This window comes from Lathamus discolor, chromosome 4 (assembly GCF_037157495.1).
Source record: "Lathamus discolor isolate bLatDis1 chromosome 4, bLatDis1.hap1, whole genome shotgun sequence".
NCBI classification, from domain to species: domain Eukaryota; kingdom Metazoa; phylum Chordata; class Aves; order Psittaciformes; family Psittacidae; genus Lathamus; species Lathamus discolor.
In genome coordinates this window covers 42,648,456-42,671,838 of record NC_088887.1, presented here as the reverse complement: position 1 = coordinate 42,671,838, position 23,383 = coordinate 42,648,456, and the positions used below count along the sequence as shown (strand labels likewise).

The 23,383-nt window shown below is 35.7% G+C and overlaps 1 protein-coding gene across 1 annotated transcript in view; it reads left to right on the top strand.

Annotated features, from left to right (window-relative positions):
• IL1RAPL1 (interleukin 1 receptor accessory protein like 1) overlaps positions 1-23,383 on the top strand; it is a 737,773-nt gene that overhangs the window by 382,527 nt on the left and 331,863 nt on the right. The window contains exon 3 of the mRNA XM_065675722.1: positions 20,618-20,897. Coding sequence (XP_065531794.1) covers positions 20,618-20,897 — 280 coding nt within the window. The remainder of the gene's footprint in view (positions 1-20,617; positions 20,898-23,383) is intronic.

Below are 23,383 nucleotides of genomic sequence, written 5' to 3'. Positions count from 1 at the left end.
CAGAGAGAAATTTGTTGAGGTTTCAACAAATGATGTAGGCATACTGAGTTGTTAAAAGAAACTGAGGAGATTAAAATGACAGCTTGCACAGCTAACTCCACTTAGGATTTTTGTTCAAGGAAACATTGGAAACTCCATGAGTTCCTATCATATTTGCAGGAATATATTACTTTGGTATTAAATTTTTATCATTTTGGCAAACAGCTTGGGGCTTCAACATAAAGGAAAGCACAAATTTAGTACCACACTTGTTTCATTTGAATTATCTTGGTATCCATGGTTGGCAACTATAATCACCTTAAAACATGCTTCACTGTAATTTCATAAAACTAATATGGCATTTCTGTAGGAAAAAGCCCTTTTGCGGTAGGACACAAGAAGATTTTTACCAGTAATTTTAAATTACTTTTAAACACAGTGGTTTTGCTTAAGTTATTCACAGTGATCTGTTCAATACCTCTAATTCATTTTAATAATGCCAGTGTAAAAACTTTGCTTTTATCCAGCATTCTTTGCTACTTCACTTGAAGACAATGCAAAAGATGCCATCACTCTGAAACAGAAAAACTCTGTAACTCATTTGAAAAATTGAATATCATTATTAAATACTGCTTTTGTTGTTGGTTTTGTTTTGTTTTTTAATATATCAGAACTGATTTTGAAAATATGGTGGTATCTGGTTCATGGGAAATATATGACTTGGTGGATAATTGCAATTGTTCTGGTTTGTTATGGCTACCTGCATATCCCACTGGTCTATTGAATCCCTTCTGTGCATACTCGTAGGTACCTCAGAACATCCCACATCTGAGAGAGGAAGAGGTACTTGAGGAAAGCAATATGAAATGCACAACTATTATTCCTTTTAATTGAAGGCTGCCTATCATGATACTTTTTTCTTTGGCTTAAGGAATCACGTGAATTTCCCGGGTTTTCGAGTAAAAGAGGTTTGGGGAACATCTAAGGACTTCTCAGCACTGACATGAATTTCTTCTTTCCACAATCAATCTGGAACAAGACTACAGTAAAAACTGCAGTCAGAACTATGGAGGTGACCAGGTACTAGTGCAAATAAAACACAGAGGTGTTTTCATGACATAGGCACAGCTGAAAGTATCAGCACCTGATCTTGTTTGACCTTTAGAACAAAAAAGAGAAACAAAATCAATTCCAGTGGTTAAACACTCACCTAAAAAGCATTTTAAATTTGGAATTTTCTAAGACTAGGTTGTATTTGTGAAAAATCATTTTGTTTGTGTTATTAAGGTAATGCGAGTGCAGTAAGACTCCTGGGGGAAAAAATGTTCAATAGGGAATTACTTTCAAATGTTCATCTGTAAATCGCTTGGCACATACTTATCTTTTGAAGAGTTGCCACATCATTTGCAGTCTAATTTTAGTCAGTGAAGGATGAAATGGGAGAATTTTAATGCTGCTTTAAGTGCGAATCTCAATATGGCATTAAATGTGGTGTTGCTATTGATACCTCTGTAATGAATCTGACAAAAGCTGCTTGGACAAAGTGGGTGAATCAGTCATTTCAAACACAATGAGCTTTCCCCCCCCCCCCCCCCCCCCTTTTTTAACTATGTTTTCTTAGACTTTGTGAGAATCCTGTGGATTTTTCATGACACTGATTAAAACTAATAGTACAAATGAAGCACAGTTTAAATATAATAGGGGGAAGAAAAATAGACAAAAGCAAGGAGGTAGTTAAGTGTTATGTATTTGCATAATTATAATCCAAGTCATAAACCACATGCATGTATGTGAATCAGCACCAAGAAGGGAAAAGCTCATGTACAAGTAAGTGTTTTCTATTTCATGATCTTGTTTTGTTTTTGTGGTGGTTTGGATTTGGTGTTTTTTTTTTTACTTTTTTAAATTCTGAACCTCAGACCTAGTGATTGGGGATTTTGTCTGCATGTTTGTTTGTTTCGCTCAGAAGAGTTTTCCTTCTTTCTTTTTGAACAAGGGGGAGAAAAGGCCTTCTCTGAATTTCGGAAGTAAATAGAAGAAAATAGAAAAAAATATGCTAGCTTTAATGTTCTTTGTTAGCAGATTAGAAGCATTCTTAAGACTCTTTATGTCATACATATACTTACACTTACACTTACACAGACACAGTGAATATATATGCCAGAGGAAAAAATATACAGTATTCTCACATCCACCTGCAAATTTAATGTGTTTGAAACCTTAAAATGAATTATTTTTTTCATGCAATTCCTTTTGTTTCCTAATGAGGTCTGTAAGACATGATAAGTAAGTCTGCTGCATTGAATTTTTCTGAGCATAAAGCTCACAGGGAAAAAAGAGCTCCATTATGAAAGTATGGACAACTCATGTGGATATAACGGGTTTTATTGCTGCAACAACCAGTCTTTCTCAGGTAGGGATTAGTTCCTCTGTATGCTTCCTGACTAAATAATTACTGATGTCTAAAGCATTTAAAGGTTTTGAGAGCCTTCATGCTGCATGATGCTAGCTCATTTGTGCCTATTCCGACAAAAGCTTCAGAAAATGGGACTTCTCACTGACATATGGGAAGGTATATGGTGTGGGTTTCAGTAAGCCAAATACAATAGAGGAAAACAGAGGAAGATAGAGGAAGATGGACTTCTGCCTGTCACACTGAAACTGCAGGTACTATTAACAAACATGCTCCCTGTGTTTGTGTGCTTTATCACACCAGATCTGCTTTACAGCTTCTTAGCTGCTTGAAATGGTAGAAGGGATGGTGGAAAAGCAGGAAAGAAAAAGATCAGGAGAGTTTGTCGGGTGTCAGTTTTGAAGATGTTTGACATCTGAATATCCGTCAGCATGTAGGAAGTTTTATCAACTTTAGCCATTCAGATTCTTTAAAATAAGCTTTTGTGTAAGTATTTCAGGATCTAATGTTTTAATACCTAAAGAAGACCTGCCAAAACTATGGCAGTTAGCACAAAATGGCACTTGCTGACAACTATATATTCATCTCTTCCTCTTCCTTGTCAGGTTCAAATCCCACTGGGAGAGGCCTTAGCAAATCCTAAAAGTGGCAAAGCCAGACTACGAACGTTAGCTAAAGTGCATATAACTAAAATCAGAATTCAGTAAGAAGAAATACACTTTTGAGTGAACTGAAAGGAATTTATATAGGAAAATAGAAATGAAAACCACACATTTTGTATACCTCCTGAACTCTTAACTACCAGCATAGTACAGTTGGAACCGACTGTTTTTTTCCCTACATGAATATCACCATTACACAGTGCTTCATCTAATATCTGGAATATCTTTTTAGGACATGTGGGAAAGAAGCAAGATCAGAATTATTTGAAGAAATAGATTAACTCTTCTCCTTAGATACTCTCTTAATACCCTCTGAGAATACTGCCATATATATACAGAACTTGATCTGATGCCTGGAAGAAGAAAAAATCAGTGTAAACTGATACACATCATACACAGCTTTGACTTGCATCAGGGCATGTTTTCTTTTTCCTTTTTTTTTTTTTTTTAATTTAATGGGAGAGGTAGTGCTTTTTCAAGATAAATCAGGAGGGGGAAAGCATGGTTTTGACAGCTTGTCATCTGAAATTATGAAAATTAAGCTAATCATTCCTGTGTAAAAAGGGAACATAATAGAGATAAAAGCTCAAAAAGTTATTTTCATTATCCTCTACTATATCTGCGTGTTCATTTTGGTGAAATGGGTCTTAGGACATCATGACTTGTCCAATAAAAGATAGAAAAATACATTTATGTGCAGATTAAATTAAAATCTAAGCAGCTGTTGGCAACTCAATAAAAGATAGAAGTATTAATGTGCAAAATCTTCCATTTCCATCAGGAATCTCTTAGTTTCTTCTTTATTTTTTAGACGATGTTTCATTACCGTATGTTTGCTATATAACTTTTTAAATACTAACATTTTAGATTTTAATTTACATGTCTTTTAACTGTGTTGAAAAATTCGTTTACTACTACATTATGTAGTCACCCTTTCAATAGGGCTTAGTTCATAAAGGAATTAATTATTCCACATGTTTGAATGCCTTGATGGGACCAGATATTTAAATAGGTCTTTTAAAAATGCTTTCTGCAAGAGATCTTAGGGATATTTCAGGCTGGAAACAAAATATCTGGCATATAACACTATTATATAGTTCTTAAAACTTTCTTCTACTTCTCTGTCAAGATATTTATTTGTATCATAATAGAAATGATTTGATATTCTAATAAAAAATTTTCATTGCATGCAAAATTTAGGAACTGTATTGTGCTATGTTGAATAACCAGGGGAAAGGGAGCCTCCCATCCCCCCCCCCCCAAGCCTAAGAATCCCTTAAATGAAAGTCAAAGATGAAGTGAAATCGTCATGCGTGAGTTAATTTTCTTGTCAAACAGAAAGTTTCCAATATGCCTGTAAAACAAAAAACAACAGAAAACCCTTTATATTTCCAAAACCTTTTTGCCGAAGTGAAACCCCACTCTTTCATGAGTGTGTCTGGCACTTACTAATTTGCCCTTATCTGACAGTTTTACTATAGTTTGCTGCAATAGGCTCTTCTTTTTTTTAAACAAATACATCTTTTAATACATTTGTCAGCTAGCTGGGCTGTAATTCATCAGTTTTGCTGATTCTCTCCAGCAATATCAGAACAGGCAAAATGTAAGAGCAGAGAAAAGATGTATACCTGGTGTCTCTGTAACAGATTAAACACAAAATCTGAATGTCCTTTTTCCAACTAATCAGAAACCACATTCCAATACAAACAGGACAGTCCTGTCAAAAGCAGTGTGCTGACAGGGAAGGAAAAAGGCGTTTCTTTATAGGCCAACTGGTTCCTTGTGCTGTCCATATGCAGGCAGTCAAGTGACTCTGGACAGTGTCAAGCCAGGGAACATATTAATAGAGGAGGAGCTTTCCAATGAAAGGAGAGCAAGAACTTCTACTGCATAAGGCAATCTCAGAGACTGGTAATACAATTTTGTGAAGGAGTCTTTATTTTAAAACCTTGATTTGCCGTGAATAATAACGTATGACCATTTTGTCACAAATGAAAGAGAAAAAAATTCAAGTTTGTAAGCATTTTATTTCAAGTGCTGATTATTTACATTAAAGCCTATTTTGTTGTGCAGTACTATAAATATAAAATATAATAAATTTTAAAGGAAAAGTAAAAATATTTTTTAATTCAATGTTTAATAATGTATGCTTGTTTTCTTTTCCAACTTCATTTCAGAAACTGATTTTTATTAAGATTGACCCAATTTTGCTGTAACCCTCATTTCAGTGAATTGAACAAATAATTCTGCTGAAGTTTCTGCAGTTATCTCTTCTATAAAAATCTGAAGTCATAGATATAGTGTGAGATGCTGAATAGGAGAAAGAAGAAGCACTTAGGTTTCTAATACCACTTTTATGTGAGGGTTTGAATGCATAAATGGAATAAAATGTACTTTGAAAAATGACCTGTCTAAAATGTGGTTATATACATGCGTACATAATGTAAATTTGAACTGTGTGATTACTATGATTTTTGAGATGAAAAAATAGTAGGCATCTAGAAGATGAAAGAGAAATCCAGGAAGATATTGTGTTAACAATGGAATAGCAATTCAATCAAAGAAGCGTGAAACGGAAGGATTTTAATCCTGCTTTCAGCAGAAATCTCAATTTGGCCTTAACTATGGAGTTATTAATAACATTTTTATAATAATAAAAGGTCATATCATCTAGAGTTCATACATAATCATGTAAAGTGTTCTGAGTTAATTATGGGACCTGGATTTTGATTTTCATCATTCATTTATTGTAACTAAAAATAGCTTTTTCTTCTTTCTTCTGTCACCATTTACAAAATTACTTCCGAGGAAAGAAAAAACAAAATTCCTGAGGATGAAGGCTGTGGGAATCTTGGGATTAATACTTAGGTGTCTCAATTCCATTTATTTGCTCTATTAGGTGTGTAAAATAATACACCATATGCCATGCCATAGGTATTGTCATAGGTATGAGTAGTTATTCAGGGAAAAAAAACAACCAAACAAACAAACAAAAAAACAGCCATGTATATGTTGGTTTTTTATTTTCTGGATCCTTAAGAAACTCTTGGTAGACTATCACTCTCCTGCTATATTATGCACATTTCAGGCATTTAACCTGATGTCCATTGAAGAAACTAGAATGTCCCAAGTATTTTCATCCAAAGGCTTAAGAACTGTGGGAAGTCTAACAAAATAAGTAACCTGATTATCAAAAATGGTGAAATTTTCTCCCCATGTACAAACTGCTAGAAATTCAGAAGTGAATGCTGCAGTTTTAGGCTCTTCTATATCTTATATTTTTCTACCAGAAACTGCAGTCGTCTCCAGAAGGAAAAAAAGAGAGAGACCTTAAGTGCAACCCACGAAAAAGCAGTCAAACACATTCGTGCATAAATTTAGTGTAGGAACGTTTTCTAAAAGGATATATATTATTTATGACAGAAAAGGAAATTTGGGGAGATAATAGGAACTCTTCCAGGAGCTTCACTTGTTTGTTGTTGTTTTTATATGAAAAAGACTTGGAGGTTGAGAAGAAACAAAACAAAACAAACAAAACAAAATAAAACAACAAGGAGCAATATAAGCACTGTTTGTTCATAAACAAACATGAGAAACTTTTATTAACTACATTGTTTTTTCTTGTGTCTTCCCTGCCTTTCAGTATTATACAGTATTATACAGTCCAGATCCTCTCTAGTACTTTCAGTATACTATTTTTTTCTACTTACTTCCCCTTAGTTTTATTTCTTTTAGTTTGGGAGAGAAAAGGAGGCAGGTGGTTTCTTTTTTCTGACAGAAAAAGTCCCTTGTCCCTTTTTCCTCTCATTCAAGACATATAAACACAAATTTATCTTTGGCTGTATGGAGATCTATGTCTATTTGCTTACTTTAGTCATGTCTCCTCTCTTCTGGCATAAATCTGAGCCTAAGTTTGTACATGCATATGTTGTCTTCCTATAGTAGTAGCAGCAGGCAATGACACCAGTGACCCTCAAATTTCACAGCTCCAGTTTGCAGTCAGATTTCAGTTTTATTAGTATTCCTTACACTGTGCCACAAAAATCATCATTAATATAAAAATCATGCATTTAAGTATGTGTATATGTGCAGAGGAGGACAGTGAGAATAGGTAGAAGGTGAGTTAGTTACTAAATTGAACAATCCCTGAAGAAATTTTAAATTACTGCAGATCAAAATCTGTTTAAGCTCTGTGACCTTATACTGGAAAATACCGTTGCCTCTGTGCATTTGAGGTAGCGAAAATGCTGCACAGAGGGCAAATAAGAGTGAAACATCACTCAATGAAAGTAACTCTCAGTTGAATAGTTGGGTTATAAGGTGCTTTGGCAACTATTTCTAATTTCATTGAATTTCTTTATAAAAATATTATTTCTTCAGTGACTGGAAAAGGATAGTACAAGTTTGTAGGCCAGCTCTTTAACTTGAAACATAGACATTTCCATTTAATTATTTTATTAGTGGATTTTTGAACTTGATCAAAAAAATTGTTCACTTATTAAACGTAGCTCAGTTTTCTGTGTAACTCAAGTATGACCATATGCTACAAGTATTTAACTGAAAGTGTGGAGAGTAAATTTGTTGTGATGTTTATCCAGTGCAGTCATACCTAGTGCCTACTCTGGGCTAAAAAAACATATTAATCTTTATTCAAGCATGTGAGTACTAGGCTTAACTGAAAGCGTAGTGTATTATAATCAATTTTGTTTATTAGCTTGGTTTACATTTCACAAGAAAAATAGTTCTTCCTTTAAGGAAGAGAAAAAGATGAGGGGAAGGAGAGGGAGGAGGGTGGATGAGAATAGCACTGCCATCCTATAATTCCTAGTCCCGTGTGTTTTGTATGTGAGGCTTCTTTGGATGATATATTGCATCATCCATCTGATGGCTAAGAAAGCACAGACTAATATCTCATAGAAAATAGTTACAGGTCAGGTAATGAACCTTTCTAGTTCATGGAAGAGAATGAACCATGAGATTCAATTTATTCAAAGCAAAGGGGCAGCATTTTAAAATTAGAGTTGTAATTTGTGCTCTGGAAAGGATCTTTAAGGAAAATACAAGATTTAAGTCCATGTAAAAAATTAAAACATAGAGATTTAGTTTTTGCTTGTTGATGAAATTAATTATGATGAATACCATAAACAAAGATGACAGCACTAACAAGAAGATCCCACAGACAACCTGAAATTTATCTCTTGATGCCAACTTTATGAATTTAGTCTCAGTTTGGCACATGAATTAGTATCTGCAGAACTTTACTTTTTAAAGACACCTGCACTTTTCACCCTATGTTCTTTCTGTCTATGGTTGGTTACCACTCTTTCCCAGCAACTGCTGACCCTTCTCCCAGCCCAATTGTTACACCAAGAAAGAAAAACCCTTTTTTTTTTTTGTCCTGTTGATGATTAGCAACAAATATAGGAAGGAAATGAGTATCACATAAATATTCTACAAATGTTGATTGTGTAGGTTAAACATTTTGATGTACTAGTTTTGGCTGAGATAGAGTTCATTTTCTTCATAGTAGCTAGTATGGGGCTATTAAAACAATTCTTTAAGTAAATCAACTTTTTTTTTTTTCTTTTTACCTTGGAAGTTGTGATTTGGATATCCAGAGTCCACATCCCTTCTGCTGTGTAACTTGCATGTTGAACTCTACATCTAGTAGTGTAATTTGGTTTTCATCATTCATTGAGAGGTTTTATGGCTGCAAGGATTTTGTATGAGATGACGACTAAGAAGTGCGGCTGATCTGAACCATCTGACCTCATCATGAGGCACTGTAGGAAAAATCAGTTCCATGATCAAATAAATATTCTGTATCTCTTCATTAAACTCAAATGAAAAAATTATAAGACATCAAAAAATGTCTTTCAGTTGAAGATGACAAATTATGCTCATTGAAAATACTCTCAGTATTCAATTCCAAAAATATTGTTATCATATTTACTGAGTCAGGATGCAAAAATATATTTGAACATAAGAATGTATTTTGTTGGCTTTATCTAACAGGTCTTAATTTTGTTTTGGATGTATTCTAGGATTTAGCATAAGGAAAGGGAAATTTTCTGATGTTTTGATTTTGCGCTTGAAATTCATCGCAGCTAGGCACATCAGTGTGCTTTCCTGTTCGACAGGAACTTGGATTCCTAGCTGAATTAAATCCATTCTATTTCTTTATATTTGCTTCAACCAAAACATTCATGCTAAGCTTTAAAGTATGCTTTGTTGAAAGAAGCAAAGTTTTCTTCACAAACTCAAATAGTAATGATTTTAATTTCCTTTGCCTAATGAGATTAAAGTTCTGAACTACTGTATTACTCTGGTGACCTCTTTCTCTTTGGTAAGCTGTCTCAAGTGTGGCAAGCATGTGGTGTATGGGAACAGAAGAAATGTCAAAATGGGGAGCAAAGATTTACAAAATTTAATATCATTCATGAGCTTTACCTTCTAGACTTAATATGAATTAAAAAAAAAAAAAGGGGAAAATGCCAGATGTTATGATAGTATGGGCTCTTCTAAAACAGAAAAAAAGTGTACAAACAGATTTATATTGACTTTTTATAATCCAGTGAGTGCAGGTTTACTGTAGTTAATATTTTCTCTTTAAAGTTCGCTTAATATTGTTGTTCTTTGCTAAGCTTTTTATGGGATTCCTACTGGCTTTAAACTACTATGTTTTCTATTTGGTAACATCTTCAGGAAAAAAGCATGTATCATAAAAAAAAACTCAAATAACAATTCATTTCTATTTCATAAGCAAATATATTCTTTCTTTAGCAGTCTGATTATAAATTACCCAGTGTTAACACCATTTTTTTATTATTATTATTTTTATTTTTTCTTTTCAGGCTGTTATATTCCAATTTTGGTAGTTATTAAGTAGCTACCAAATAATATTTGGTATTAAATATTTTGGTATTAAATGAAATTATAGTATTTTGTATATAAAAGAAGACAGATATACTTCAGTTAACAAATTTTAAACTGCCAATGGCTACATTTCTTATTTTTGCTGGTATGCATTTTCTAATTTATGGCACTGGGTGCTGCTTTGTGTGCTGGTAGTAAGCTTCAGAGTAAAGTCAAGAATTTATTTTTCAGTTGAGCCATTTGCACAAAAACTGGGCTCTTGGAATTAAAAACAAATGCAAAAGAGAAGGAAAATGTGTCACTTTCTGAACCTAGGATGATTGTATACATATACACAAAGTAGTGAACCAAAACTTTAGCAGTATTTGTTAGCAGTGTATATTTTTTGCTATTTTTAAGGTATGTAATCACACAGCATAGAACAGGTTTTTCTCAGTTAGGAAGGACTACTATGCAGTAAAATAAATGTGTAACCTGCTGCAGAGACAGCTACACAGAGAGAGCAGTTTGTAGGTTTTTTCCTATCTTTCATCTTTATTTAGCCCTGCCGATAAGGCAATGCAAATCCTCATCTGACCTGTCCTGTGTCAAAAATCTCTTGTCTCCTAATGCAGTGTTGCTCATTGCTAGGCCATACACTGGTGCCAAGACAGACATCACCAGGCCATAAAGCCCTTCCAGACCTCTCTTCCTGCATGCTGCCTTCCCTCCTTCTTGCCAGGCTCAGCCTTTGGAGCTACCTCTGCTCCACTTACCTGCTCAAGAACAGCTATAGGAAGAACACATTCTCTCCTCAAGTGTTAAAAATGGTTCTGGAGTGTCTCAAAACCACTGATGACTACCAAAACCTTACTTAATGGATTTCATATGGCATCATAAGTTTATATTAACCTATTGATATAAGTATTGACATCATATCCCTGTCCAAGAACACACACAGTTAATTCACTTGAAATGGTGATGTGCACTGAAGTTTATTTTAAAATTCCTGTCAAGTTTGGGAGAAATAAAGAACTCGGTCACATTGAGTAAAGACAAACAAAAGCCTTCCTAGAACTGCTTTGAACTCTTAAATGTTATACTGTGTTTTAACTTCTATTTAATTGCATGTAGGACTGTCTGTAGACAATAAGTAGCCATCAAAATCATTAGGAATTGTATGCAGTTAACATATACTGTGACAAAGAATATTGATCCAAAATCAGCTTCAGTATATTAACTCTCTCCAATATTTCCAGCAGTGAAAGTAATGCAGAACAGGTTAATAAACAGAAATATGTAATTATTTTTAATGTATTCTATTGCTGTCAACCTCATAGCCTAGATATATATGATACTTACATAGTTAGAAATTGTAATATTTGAAACTAAAGTAAAAAACTGATACTTTGATTCGAAGTCTGTTAGAAATAAAATGTTTCTTTAGCTCTCAGCTCTTCTGAAACACTCACTGCAATTCTTTTAATTTCTGCAGTCTTAGTCACATAGTCATGATAATGCAGCTTAAGAAATTTCCACCAGCTAAGTCACAGCAACAAGGTGTTTGTACTTTCCTATGCACATGTCATAATTTGATTAATTTTAATCCTCTTGTATTATGAACTAATCTTCTGAATTTTCTTATATTTACCCAAGTGAAGAGTATTCACATGTTTAGTTATCACAGTTCAGCTGATGTTCAACAACTTCTTTGTGATATTAGCAATTGTGTTCTTTGTAGGACAAAAGTTTAAAGGTATAAAGTGCAGATGTTATTCAAATGCTACTGAAATTCCAACGTGAAGAAGTCTTAGATTTTCCTCATAATCTCCAAGCTACTGGAGATAATTTTATTTTCAGAATCTGTTTCAATAATAGATAATAGAAGACAATAAATAATTTACCATCTGCTGTACAAGATGTCACACCAGTATGTCCCAGAAATTCCCCTTTCTTGGAAATTTTCTTTCTAAAGTTCACTTTACTTTCTTAGGTGTGTGTGCTTGTTCAATTTTTAGAAATTAGGGTAACCACTTCCCATGGTAATTTCTTTTCAGGTTGGGTTACTGTTGTGGTTTAATCATTTGAAATACCATCCAAGACCAATACATACCACACTTCATTTCCTCACATGGCAATATCGAGATTCCATATCTGAATCATATAATGAAGAATAGGAATTTTATGACAGTGGCGCTGAGTAGAAGTTATGTTTCAAAGTACATCATATAATGTTTGGGGAGCAGAGAAGAGACTTGCATTCTTAAGGTCTAAAAAAAGACTGCAGATACTTTGGTATATCAACAAAAAAAAGAGAGGATATTGAACTGTCCTCAAATAAAGATATATAGTAAATGTAACAAGCAAGAAACAATTTCGGATGGGCACTGAACTTTAAACGGTTTAATATCACATTCTGGAAATTAATAAAAAAGACTTGTATTTTGTTTTATGTTGATTACATTATGCTGCCATCTCTATGCTGTAATTGTAAATGTACATATTATCTGTGAGTTGAAAATGACTAATTGAAAGAAGCACTAAAAATGGGGAGGTATTGGCTTTCAAGATAGCTGTTGCTCAGACACCAGCCGGGCATTAGTCTGCTTGTGGGGGCTGTGAGTGCCTTTGCATCACTTATTTGTTTTGTTGGGTTTGTTTTGTTTTGTTTTGTTTTTTTTTGATTGTTTTGTTGGTTTTTGTTTGGGGGGGGGTGGGGGGGTGGGTTTTGGTGTTTGTTTTTTTTTCCCCTCTGTTTCCTTCACTTTGAAACTATCCTTATCCCAGTGAATTAATTTTCTAACTTTCACTTTTCTTGTTCTCTCCCCTGTCATATTGTGTGTGGAGCTTAATGATTGAGAAACTGTGTGGTGCTTGGCTGCTGGCTGAGATCAACACACCAGAACCTGATAGATCAGCAAGGACTGGGCTACCTTTAAATGTGTCTTTAATAAGCCTTCTATTTTATATGACATGGTAAACTAGAAAAGAAGGGGTTGAAAGAGGCAAGAGGGACTGAATGAGCATTGGGGAAGAATTCTTTGCTCTTGAGTAGAAACACAGGAAGTTCAACATGAATTTGTTCTTTTGGTTGCTCTCTCTTGCATAGTATATTTATTCTATTTTTTCTTAAAAGTAGCTTTCATGGTTTAATTTCTTTTACAGCATAATAGTGATAATTAAAGGATGAGTATTAATTCAGACAAAAATACCATTTGTTTTGGTTTAGGTAAAAGAGAGAATAACATAAAAACATACCACCAGATAGGCATAAAGGTATTTTTATGTTTATTCTGCCTCTAACTAGTCCAATACTCTGTTTCATATTAGTTCAGTATTCTGAAGCCAACAAAATCATCATTTGTAACTAATGTCAAACCATAGCTTTCTTTTTCCATTACTCCTCTGCCCGTGGGCTAGTGCATTTGCAAAGATTCCTCAACTACCAAATCTGCCACTTGCAAAACTTCTCTCAGGTTTGGCTGGGACAATGCAATTTTTAGGAGATAAGTTCTTTAATAGATGTTGGTGTCCAATATTTTTTGTTGTCTCCCTCAAATGTCACTCAGTACTTTATTTGGCCTTACTGGCACCCCCTTATACCAGCCACTACACACTTCCAGATGGAGAATGAAATATGTTTTTAGCCTACAACGTAATTTTTGCAATGGCTTTAAAGAGAGTGAAAAATAGCATTTTGAAATAAAAATGCTATCTTAAACAGAAATGCAGAACAGTAATGTGCAAAGCCATAATAGCAGTCTTAGTGCAAAAAGAACTTTAATCATGTATAAAATATACTTGATATGGTCATTTGAAAACATTAATACTAATGATGAATCTGTATTTTGTCATGTTTCCGATTTTATACTGATACTTTTTTGAATGTACAAAATCTAAGTGGTCTAAGAATAGCACTGACTGTTCTGTTTCTCATCTCCAAAGTATGTTGCAATTCTAAGTTCTGCTTCTGCATTCCTGCCGGTGTTCATTTTTATAGCAAATAAAAGGATACGAAACAAAAAAATAGGCAAGCTTCACATAAAAAGGACATGGAACTGTTGGAACAAGTCCAGAGGAGGGCCACGAGGATGATCAGCGGACTGGAGCACCTCCTGTATGAAGACAGGCTGAGAAAGTTGGGGCCATTCAGCCTGGAGAAAAGAAGGCTGCACGGTGACCTCATAGCAGCCTTCCAGTACCTGAAGGGGGCCTATAGGGATGCTGGGGAGGGACTCTTCGTCAGGGACTGTAGTGACAGGACAAGGGGTAACGGGTTCAAACTTAAACAGGGGAAGTTTAGATTGGATATAAGAAGTTCTTTACTGTAAGGGTGGTGAGGCACTGGAATGGGTTTCCCAGGGAGGTTGTGAGTGCTCCATCCCTGGCAGTGTTCAAGGCCAGGTTGGATGAAGCCTTGGGTGGGATGGTTTAGTGTGAGGTGCCCCTGCCCATGGCAGGGGGGTTGGAACCAGATGATCTTGAGGTCCTTTCCAACCCTAACTATTCTATGATTCTATGATTTCTTTATGATGAGAATGCACACAGAATACCAAGTGTTATGTTGCATAGGTCTAATTGGCTCAGGCACTGTAATGAGTGAACTATAAAGTATAATTATTATTTTTTTAAATTATTTTTTTAATGCTAGCTAATGTAAGTGAAAAGCAAAGGAACAACCAGGGTAAAAAGAGTTCACACAGAACAGACTGTGATTTTAGTGGTAAAATATTGTTGAGCGAATTCCCTTAAAGAAAGTAATCTTGAGTCATATGCATAACTTGATAAATTTTGAAAAGTTTCTTATAAACAGCCAGTTAAGGGAAGCCTGCTTTCTTGACAGATTATGCCCCATACTTCTCCACCTTATCTCAAAATCTTAGTCACACTGCTACAATATACTCTGTTTGCTTTCTCTACCCATTGTATGTACTGTTCTCTGCATACTAATATCTTATTTCTGCATCTGTTGATGCCTCTGACAATTTCCCAGCTTTAGTAACAAGAGTTGGTGCTTTTCCTTTATGTACCCATTTTTCACAATTTATGAGTTCACTTCTTTGTCAGGTTTGGTTGCAAATGCATAATGTGTTCAAAAACCCTAAAGTAGCTGACAAATAAATAGAAGTCACAGTGACATAGCATTAAGTCTCTCTGTAGGAAGTTTGGAACAGAACTACAAACACAGATAAGCAGGAAATAATAGCTCTGTATTTTTCAATTTATTAAGTGCAATAAATTTAGGGGAATTTCCTGTTACTTGTATAAATGTCTTAAGAGAACTGTTTTCAACTGTCAGTCCTAAACTTAGATGTCCAGAATTCAGATTTCCACCAATGTATTGGAAACTAGAGGACATCTGCTAACTCTGAAAACTATAAATTGAGTTGAAGCTTTTGAATTAAGCCAGTCTGCAGCAGTGGACATAGAGTTATTAGTTTTATTTTTTTTTTTCTCATTTTCAGCACTGAATTTTGCCTTGAACATGATACATATGATCCTGAAAAAATGAAGAGGAAGACCTTCTCAGTAATGTTAAATATTCTGTGTGCTGAGTCCTATCAGCAGGTACAGCCTGCAACAAACAAGTTTATCCAGCAGAACGATCTCATTATTAAGACAGTGATATACTGTGGTTTATTTCATAGCCTAAAATCACACAAAGAAATAACTGAGTGAATGATATTTGTCCTGGACCCTGTATTGTGCTATTATGTGTAGCACTAGCTGGCAGCCTATTAAAATAGAGATCAGGGACTATTAGCATTTATATGGAGGCTGCTCTGGAATTTCAAAGCTGTTGAATTATTCAAGTATTTTCCAATTATAAAATAAAATAGAAGATGATTGACTGTTTGATGATGTGATGATAGAAATAAAAACATTGAAAAGTCTTTGAGTGTGTTTTCTTTTTCCCACAGTTGTTTTGAACCAGTATATATGTAGGTCTTGATTTTGTGTCAGTAGCAGCCATAGCTAAGAAGGGAAACATTAAATATTTTCTTTTGTCAATGACCTACTTTTACACAAAGAAAATAAAGAAAATACAGTCAAAACAGAAATGAACCACAGTTAGAATACAGAACCCTCAATCTATTTAATATTAACAAGTCTGAATTAACATTGCTGTCCTCTGTCCCTGTTTATAAAGGCAGTAACACAAGTGTTTAATATGCAAATATGAAATACTTGTAAGGTACCAATGTCAGTAGAAAAATCTAAAGATGTCTATGAATATTAAAGGCATCATGAATATAATTAGTCTTTGGGTCTTGGGAAATGTTTGTTTATGTGCTTCAAGGAATTTGAAAACCATTATTTTAGTTAGGATTCTGATACACCCAAGTTTTTCTACACTGAAAAATGCACATGCTGTACACACCACATGCAAAGTGTACACAGGAAGTGTCAGCCACAGTGCATGTGTACTATCATCTGTCAGTGTTCACAGTAATCTAATTTTTAAGGACACAACAATCTATTTTTCTGTCCATAATTTGGAGCCTTTGTTTATACTCCTTACTTACACTGAAATAGAAACGTTTTAAGCACAGATAGACAGTTTTCCCCTGAAATGCCACTGTTATCACAAAGTATCACAGAAGGGTGTGCCTTTTGATGAGAATGATGAACTTCTATTATATCTGTCAATATTGCATTAGCACTTTGTCGTAGATGAAGGCACATTGGCTGAGCAGTAGTATGAGGTATTTCCTGGAAAGATTTTTTTGGGTATTAATGCTACCGGCTGTAATAATACAGTTCTAAGTTAATTGAATGCCAGTGTTGGCAGAGTTTAATTTGTATAATATTTCTGTAAGCAGGAAGAGAAGCATTTTCATGTTCACTTTAATGAAAGTAAGAAAGAGGATACATGTTTTCTTAACATTATCACTGAATGTAACTGTAATAAATCACAGTACTGCAGAGTGGTTGAGGTTTGAAGGGACCTCTGGAGGTCATCTGGTCGAAAATCCTACTCAGGCAGGGCCACCTTGAAATAGTTGTCCAGCACAATGTCTAGCTGACTTCTGAAAATGTGCAAAGATGGAGACTCCACAACCTCCCTAGGAAACTTATGCCAGTGATCAGTCATACTCACAGTGAAAAAGTGTTTCCCAATGTGCAGAAGAGCCTACTGTGTTTCTTCTGGTCCTGTCACTGGACCCCAGTGGAAAGAGCCTGCCTCTGTCCTCTTTGCACCTTCCCTTCATGCATTTATATTTAAATAAGTTACCCACTCAGCTTTCTCTTCTCTAGGCTGAACGGCATCACCTCTAAACCTGTGCTCATAACAGAGGTGGTCCAGTCCCATATCCATCTTTGCGGCCTTTTGTTGTACTCTCTCCAGCCTTTCCATGTCTCTCTCATACTGGGGAGCCCAGAACTGACCACTGTTACTCCAGGTGTGGCATCACTAGTGCTGAGTAGAAGGGATCACATCTCTCAGCCTGATGGCAATACAATCATAGAATCATAGAATAGTTAGGGTTGGAAAGGACATTAAGATCATCTAGTTCCACCACCCCTGCCATGGGGAGGGAAACCTCACACTAAACCATGACACCCAAGGCTCTGTCCAACCTGGCCTTGAACACCGCCAGGAATGGAGCATTCACAGCTTCCTTGGGCAACCCATTCCAGGGCCTCAGCACCTGCACAGTAAAGAACTTCCTTATATCCAATTTAACTTTCCCTGTTTAAGTTTTAACCTGTTGCCCCTTGTCCTATCACTACAGTCCCTAATGAAGAGTCCCTTCCCAGCATCCTCATAGACCCCCTTCAGATACTGGAAGGTTGCTATGAGGTCTCCACGCGGCTTTCACTTCTCCAACTTTCTCAGCCTGTCTTCATACGGGAGGTGCTCCATCCCCTGATCATCCTCTTGGCCCTCCTCTGGACTTGTTCCAACAGTTCCATGTCCTTTTGATGTTGAGGACACCAGAACTGCACACAATACTCCAGGTGAGGTCTCACAAGAGCAGAGTAGAGGAGCAGGATCACCTCCTTCGACCCGCTGGTTACGCTGCTTTTGATGCAGCCCAGGATACGGTTGGCTTTCTGGGCTGTGAGCACACACTGAAGCTGGCTCATGTTAATTTTCTCATCAACCAGCACCCCCAAGCCCTTCTCTGCAGGGCCGCTCTGAATCTCTTCTTTGCTCAATCTGTAGCTGTGCCTGGGATTGCTCCCACCCAGGTGTAGGGCTTTGCACTTGTCATGGTTAAACTTCACAAGGTTGGCATCAGCCCACCTCGCAAGAGTGTCAAGGTCCCTGTGGATGGCATTCCTTCCCTCCAGCTTATCAACCAAACTATACAGCTTGGTGTCATCAGCAAACTTGCTGAGGGCACATTCAATCCCGCTGTCCAAATGCTTGGACTATTGCAGGTCAGCATACCTTTGAGTTCCAGTGGACAGACAATGCCTGCATATTCAATATATTGTTAAGATTCCCCTTAAAACTCAGGAACTGAACTTTGATCATTTTCAGTAGTTTGGTGATATTCTCTCTAGTTTTGCTTCTGAGTGTGGACTACCTGTTAGCATGTTTGCCTAAGCTTCCTAAAGTGGACTGCAGATGTTCCTTAGCACTTTTTTAATGAGGCATACCATGATGAAATAAAGTCAAGGATATCTCTTCTGCATAGTTAAGCCTTCATTCAATATGAAGGCTTAAAACAGAGTTGGTGTTATTCTGCTATATGTTGTCATGGATTCATCAAGCTCAAGGAACTGGGAACCATTAGAACTGAATATCCTGAGAAAGAAAACATGACTAGCAGACTAATATAAATGGAAGTGTACTAACTTAATTAGGCAGTAAAAGGGAATATTACAATTTGATAATAAAGTATGATGAAGAAGCTATTACATGGCAACTTATATAATGGAATTAATGCTGCTTAGAGGTGCCTGTTAATTCATTTTTGATATAGCACAGAGGAATAGAATCAACTCAAAGAGAGAATGCTCTTTCAGAAAAGTAAAAAAAAAAGATCGAAGATGTAAATAAATTCTGAAGTAAATGGAATTAGTTTCTTAAGTCCTGTGGGGAAGCTAATAGTGTAGCCTTGTCTCCACTCACTTAAAAGTTCTGCAAGAATACATCCATGTCTTATTAGAACCTTGTAAAGGTTAGTAATTTTTAGGGACTATTGGGTAGGAAAATTGGAACAGGGACATAATGTTGTCCCTTCACAGTCTTAAAGTAAATGAAAGAGGAGATAATCTGAAGATAAATGAAATATTTTTTCTCTGTGTGAATTTCGTTATGTGAATTCTGTTCATAATGCAAATTGATTCTAAAGTTTTTATTCTTTTTTCCTCTGTCTTTCAATGTTGTATCATCTTAGGCTATTACTTACACAGAGATAGGTAGAGGTGTTGGTGTTTTTTTTTTATTTTATGATGTATAATAAGTACTGTGGTATTTTCCAAATGTGAATCTCAGAAATTACTAACTGGCTTGCTATTTTCCCAAAGAAGAGCTGAAACATGTCTACGTTTAAAGTGCTAATATTGCTTTATCTTCCACAGTATCTTGAATTCCCCATTAAAGTCAGTATTTAACTAACTATAGGGTGAGAGGCATTTGATGTGACTTCAGGTTTGTGAAAGCTGATCTAAGGTAACTGGTTGTCTAAGCTCTTGTGAAGTTAATAAAAGGAAGTGTCAAATTCAAAGACAAAATATGTGTATGAGCCATAGATATTCATTTCAAGATGAAATAAAAATGACTGGATTTAGACTGTGATTAGCTAGCTGAGGCTGGACGCCAGGTTTTCAAGTGAATGAACTTAATGGTCAATTTCCATGGCTGAAACTCCTTAAGGAAAAGAAAACATAAGCTTTTGTTAAGGAAGCCATTGTAGAAAATATCTGTTTTCCTTTTGTTGTTTTGGTATTCTTAGCTTCTAACTTGAAACAGTGGGAAAGAGGGAAGGAGCTTGGGTGGTCTTTTGAGGGTTTGATTTTGTTGCTGGGGTTCAGAAAGTCAAACATCTAGTATTGCTTTCTGATGTACAGTTATTGTGTGACACTGCTGGTAGTGGCTGACATTATTCAACAGGAAAAAATAAAATCATTACTCAAATAAATCTGTAATGTACTTCCAGAAGGTCAGAAATTCCAAGTCAGATCTGCTTAACTTGTTCTTAAGCAACTAATAAAAAATACTGCCATTAATCTTCTTGGCAGTATCCTTTTGCACATCTGCTGTGATTGCTCTTAAATGTTCTTTAAATCTAACCCACTTTCACATTTTTTTGGCTCAGGTCACAGATCCTTATCCTAATGTCTTCTGAGACTGAGCACCTTCTTTCATTTACATGGTTACCCTGAAGGTATTTTACTGGTAAAATTCACAGACACTCCATCTACCACATGTCCTGTGTGTCACACTGATTTCACTCCAGTATTTTAGAACTGGTCATGCTGGAGCTACACAAAAGAAAAAAACAATTTCTCAGTTACCTCAGAAATTAACAACACTTAACACAAAAATCTTAGAATATATCTATTCTGCATAGACAAGTACATGACATTAATAGTGATAATGCAGTTAATTTTTTAGAGATCAAGAGTACTGCGAGTCACTCAGTGGACCTTTTTGCAAATTCAGTACTTCCCCACAGTAAGGGTTGCTGTATGAATAGTGCTATCTGAAGCCTTTGATAATCTCTTGTCATTTTCTCTTCTCTTTTAGCTGATGGATGCACTGATTGGTCTGTGGATTACAAGAAATATCAAGTTCTAGTGGGAGAACCTGTTCGTATAAAATGTGCACTCTTTTATGGATATATTAGAGCTAATTACTCCCTTGCCCAAAGTGCTGGACTTAGTTTGATGTGGTACAAAAGCTCTGGACCTGGGGATTTTGAGGAACCTATAGCTTTTGATGGAACTAGAATGAGCAAAGAAGAAGACTCCATTTGGTTCCGACCAACAATGGTACAAGACAGCGGGCTCTATGCATGTGTGATAAGGTACCATATTTTATATCCTGCATTTTAATTAACAACATATGACACAAGGGTCTTAATAGTGAGCCTTTTGTGCCAATGAAAAATGTTTTCTGAGCATGTTCCTTTTTCTTCTTCTCCTCATATTCCCTTCCCTGAAGTATTTCATGCTGAAGTAGAAACTACTATTGAATGTCTTGGACATATTATAATTGGGTTTTGTATAAATTTAAGTAATTTATAGCAAAATCTAAAATATATAAGATGGCTGGGACTGGAAGCATGTCATGTGTTCCTGCTTCTGATTCTGGTATAACTTTTGCAATTTTAATATCCTAGAGTAGAACTTTTCTTTTTCACATTCAGATTTCATTTTGTAGGGATTTTATTACATGGTTTAGTTTAATTCTCATTTTTCTATAAGAAAATGTTATTTGATGTAAAATAGTTACATCAAGGAGAATGAAAGGTGAAAAATCAGCATTTTTACAGGCATACATCCTCTAGAATCACATCTGGCTGATGTGATAATAGATGCTGGGTGCCAGATATCTTCCAAAGGCATTTAACCTTCTGATGCATCAAGCTTTATCACCATAAATTGAACTAGATTCTGCTTCCTGCTTTCCAAAACAGGTGTTCAGCTTCTTTCTGAGTCTTTAAAATGGTTTGCACTGAGTATTGTTTCCAGCCCTTTGCAGTCAAAAAGATAATCTAGGCATTTTCATACTGTCTCAAAGCCTTATGCTAGATTTACACTAGACTTGAAATTCTACAATTTAGAATTTGTACACAGAAAGTACAGTGAAGGGTCACTACTAATTGTTCAAAAGTTTGAAACAGTTGTTTGTTGTGGTTAGGTAAACAGATGAAGCAGTGTTCTCCATCTACATATCTATAAAGATGGTCTTGCTACTAATACACAACAGAAAGAATTTTGAGGGCATGGGGGGAAGAGGAGGGGAAGGGGACAATGCTGCCTGGGTTGTGTGTGGTGAAGGAGATTTTTACCAGATTATGTATTTTTAAAAGCATTTGTTCTTTGAGCTCTTTACATAACCTGTAAGACATTTTGTATCACAGTATTTGTTCAAAAGCCTTTTCAGTATCATTCTGATGATGATGATGGTTTTCTTTTAAAGAAAATCGAAAATAGATTACATGTTAAGCTACTTAAGAAGACTAGTTATGTTGAGTTTAATATTTTTCTCAGATAAGCATGCAGCAGTCACTATGAAAATGGCAACAGTTTTGTCAATTATTCCATAGTGCTATTTAAAACACCCTTAAAACACATAAAGAAAACCTAAAAAATCTGATATTGCACTTTCCAAAATTATGGATAAATGCAGAATTTAGATAATCAGACATTAAAATGTGTTCATCTCATCAATCTGTGCTTTTTCTAAAGAGATTGATTTTTTATTTTTATTTTTTTAAAATCTGGAGGTGGGTAAAGGCATGTTCTAATCTGCTTAAGATACATAGTGTTTTTTTACACATATGCTTTCTTTCCAGTTGTTGGTGCTTTTACATATAGATTGAGAATAGATTTTAAAAAATACAGTGCTAAATAGTATGTGATCCTGAATACTCTTGTGAACAGTTACAAAGCCTTCCGCCTTGAGGAGACCTACTAGAATAAGCAAGTACTGCTTAGAGAGTTGGTACTGAGAAGTCTGTGCTTATCATTCTATGAGTGTTTCAGTTTTAGATTTGTTGAATGGAACCTTTCAAATGAATGATCAAGATGGTTATTGGAAGAAGACAGAATCCTCATTTCAGTATTGAAGGAATATATTGCTTTATATGTGTTCTGTGCGTACAAAGGTTACTTTCAAATACTTCTGAATGCCCATTTAGAATAAAATTTAAAACTTAATACTTTATGTTCCTGAGATAAACATGTATTAATTAAGATTTTATTCTGTGTTGTGGTTTAAGCCCAGGCTGTAAGTCAGCCATGCAGCCCTCTCTCTCACTCCCCCCCCCTTTTTGACCCGTATTCCCCCCTCACACTCCCAGAGGGATGGGGAGGAGAATTGAAAGAATGTAACTCCCATGGACTGGGATAAGAACAGCCCAGTAACTGAGGTACAACACAAACCCACTACTGATGCCACCAATAATAATAATGATGATGAGGGAAATAACAAGGGAAGAGAATACAGTACCACCTGCCGACACCCAGCCCGACCGAGCAGTGAACCAGTCCTTCTGGGTAACTCAGTTACATTCTGGGCATGACGTGCTGTGGTATGGAATACCTCTTTGGCTAGTTTGGGTCAGGTGTCCTGTCTCTGCTTCCTGCCGGCTTCCCCTCCTCCCTGGCAGAGCATGAGACTCAGAAAGTCCTTGGTCAGACTAAACATTTGAGCAGTAACTAAAAACATCGATGTTATCAGCGCTGTTCTCAGGTTGAAAGTCAAAACACAGCACTGCACCAGCTACTAAGAAGGAGAAAAACTGACTGCTGCTGCTCACCCCAGAATAATCTGAAAGAAATAAAA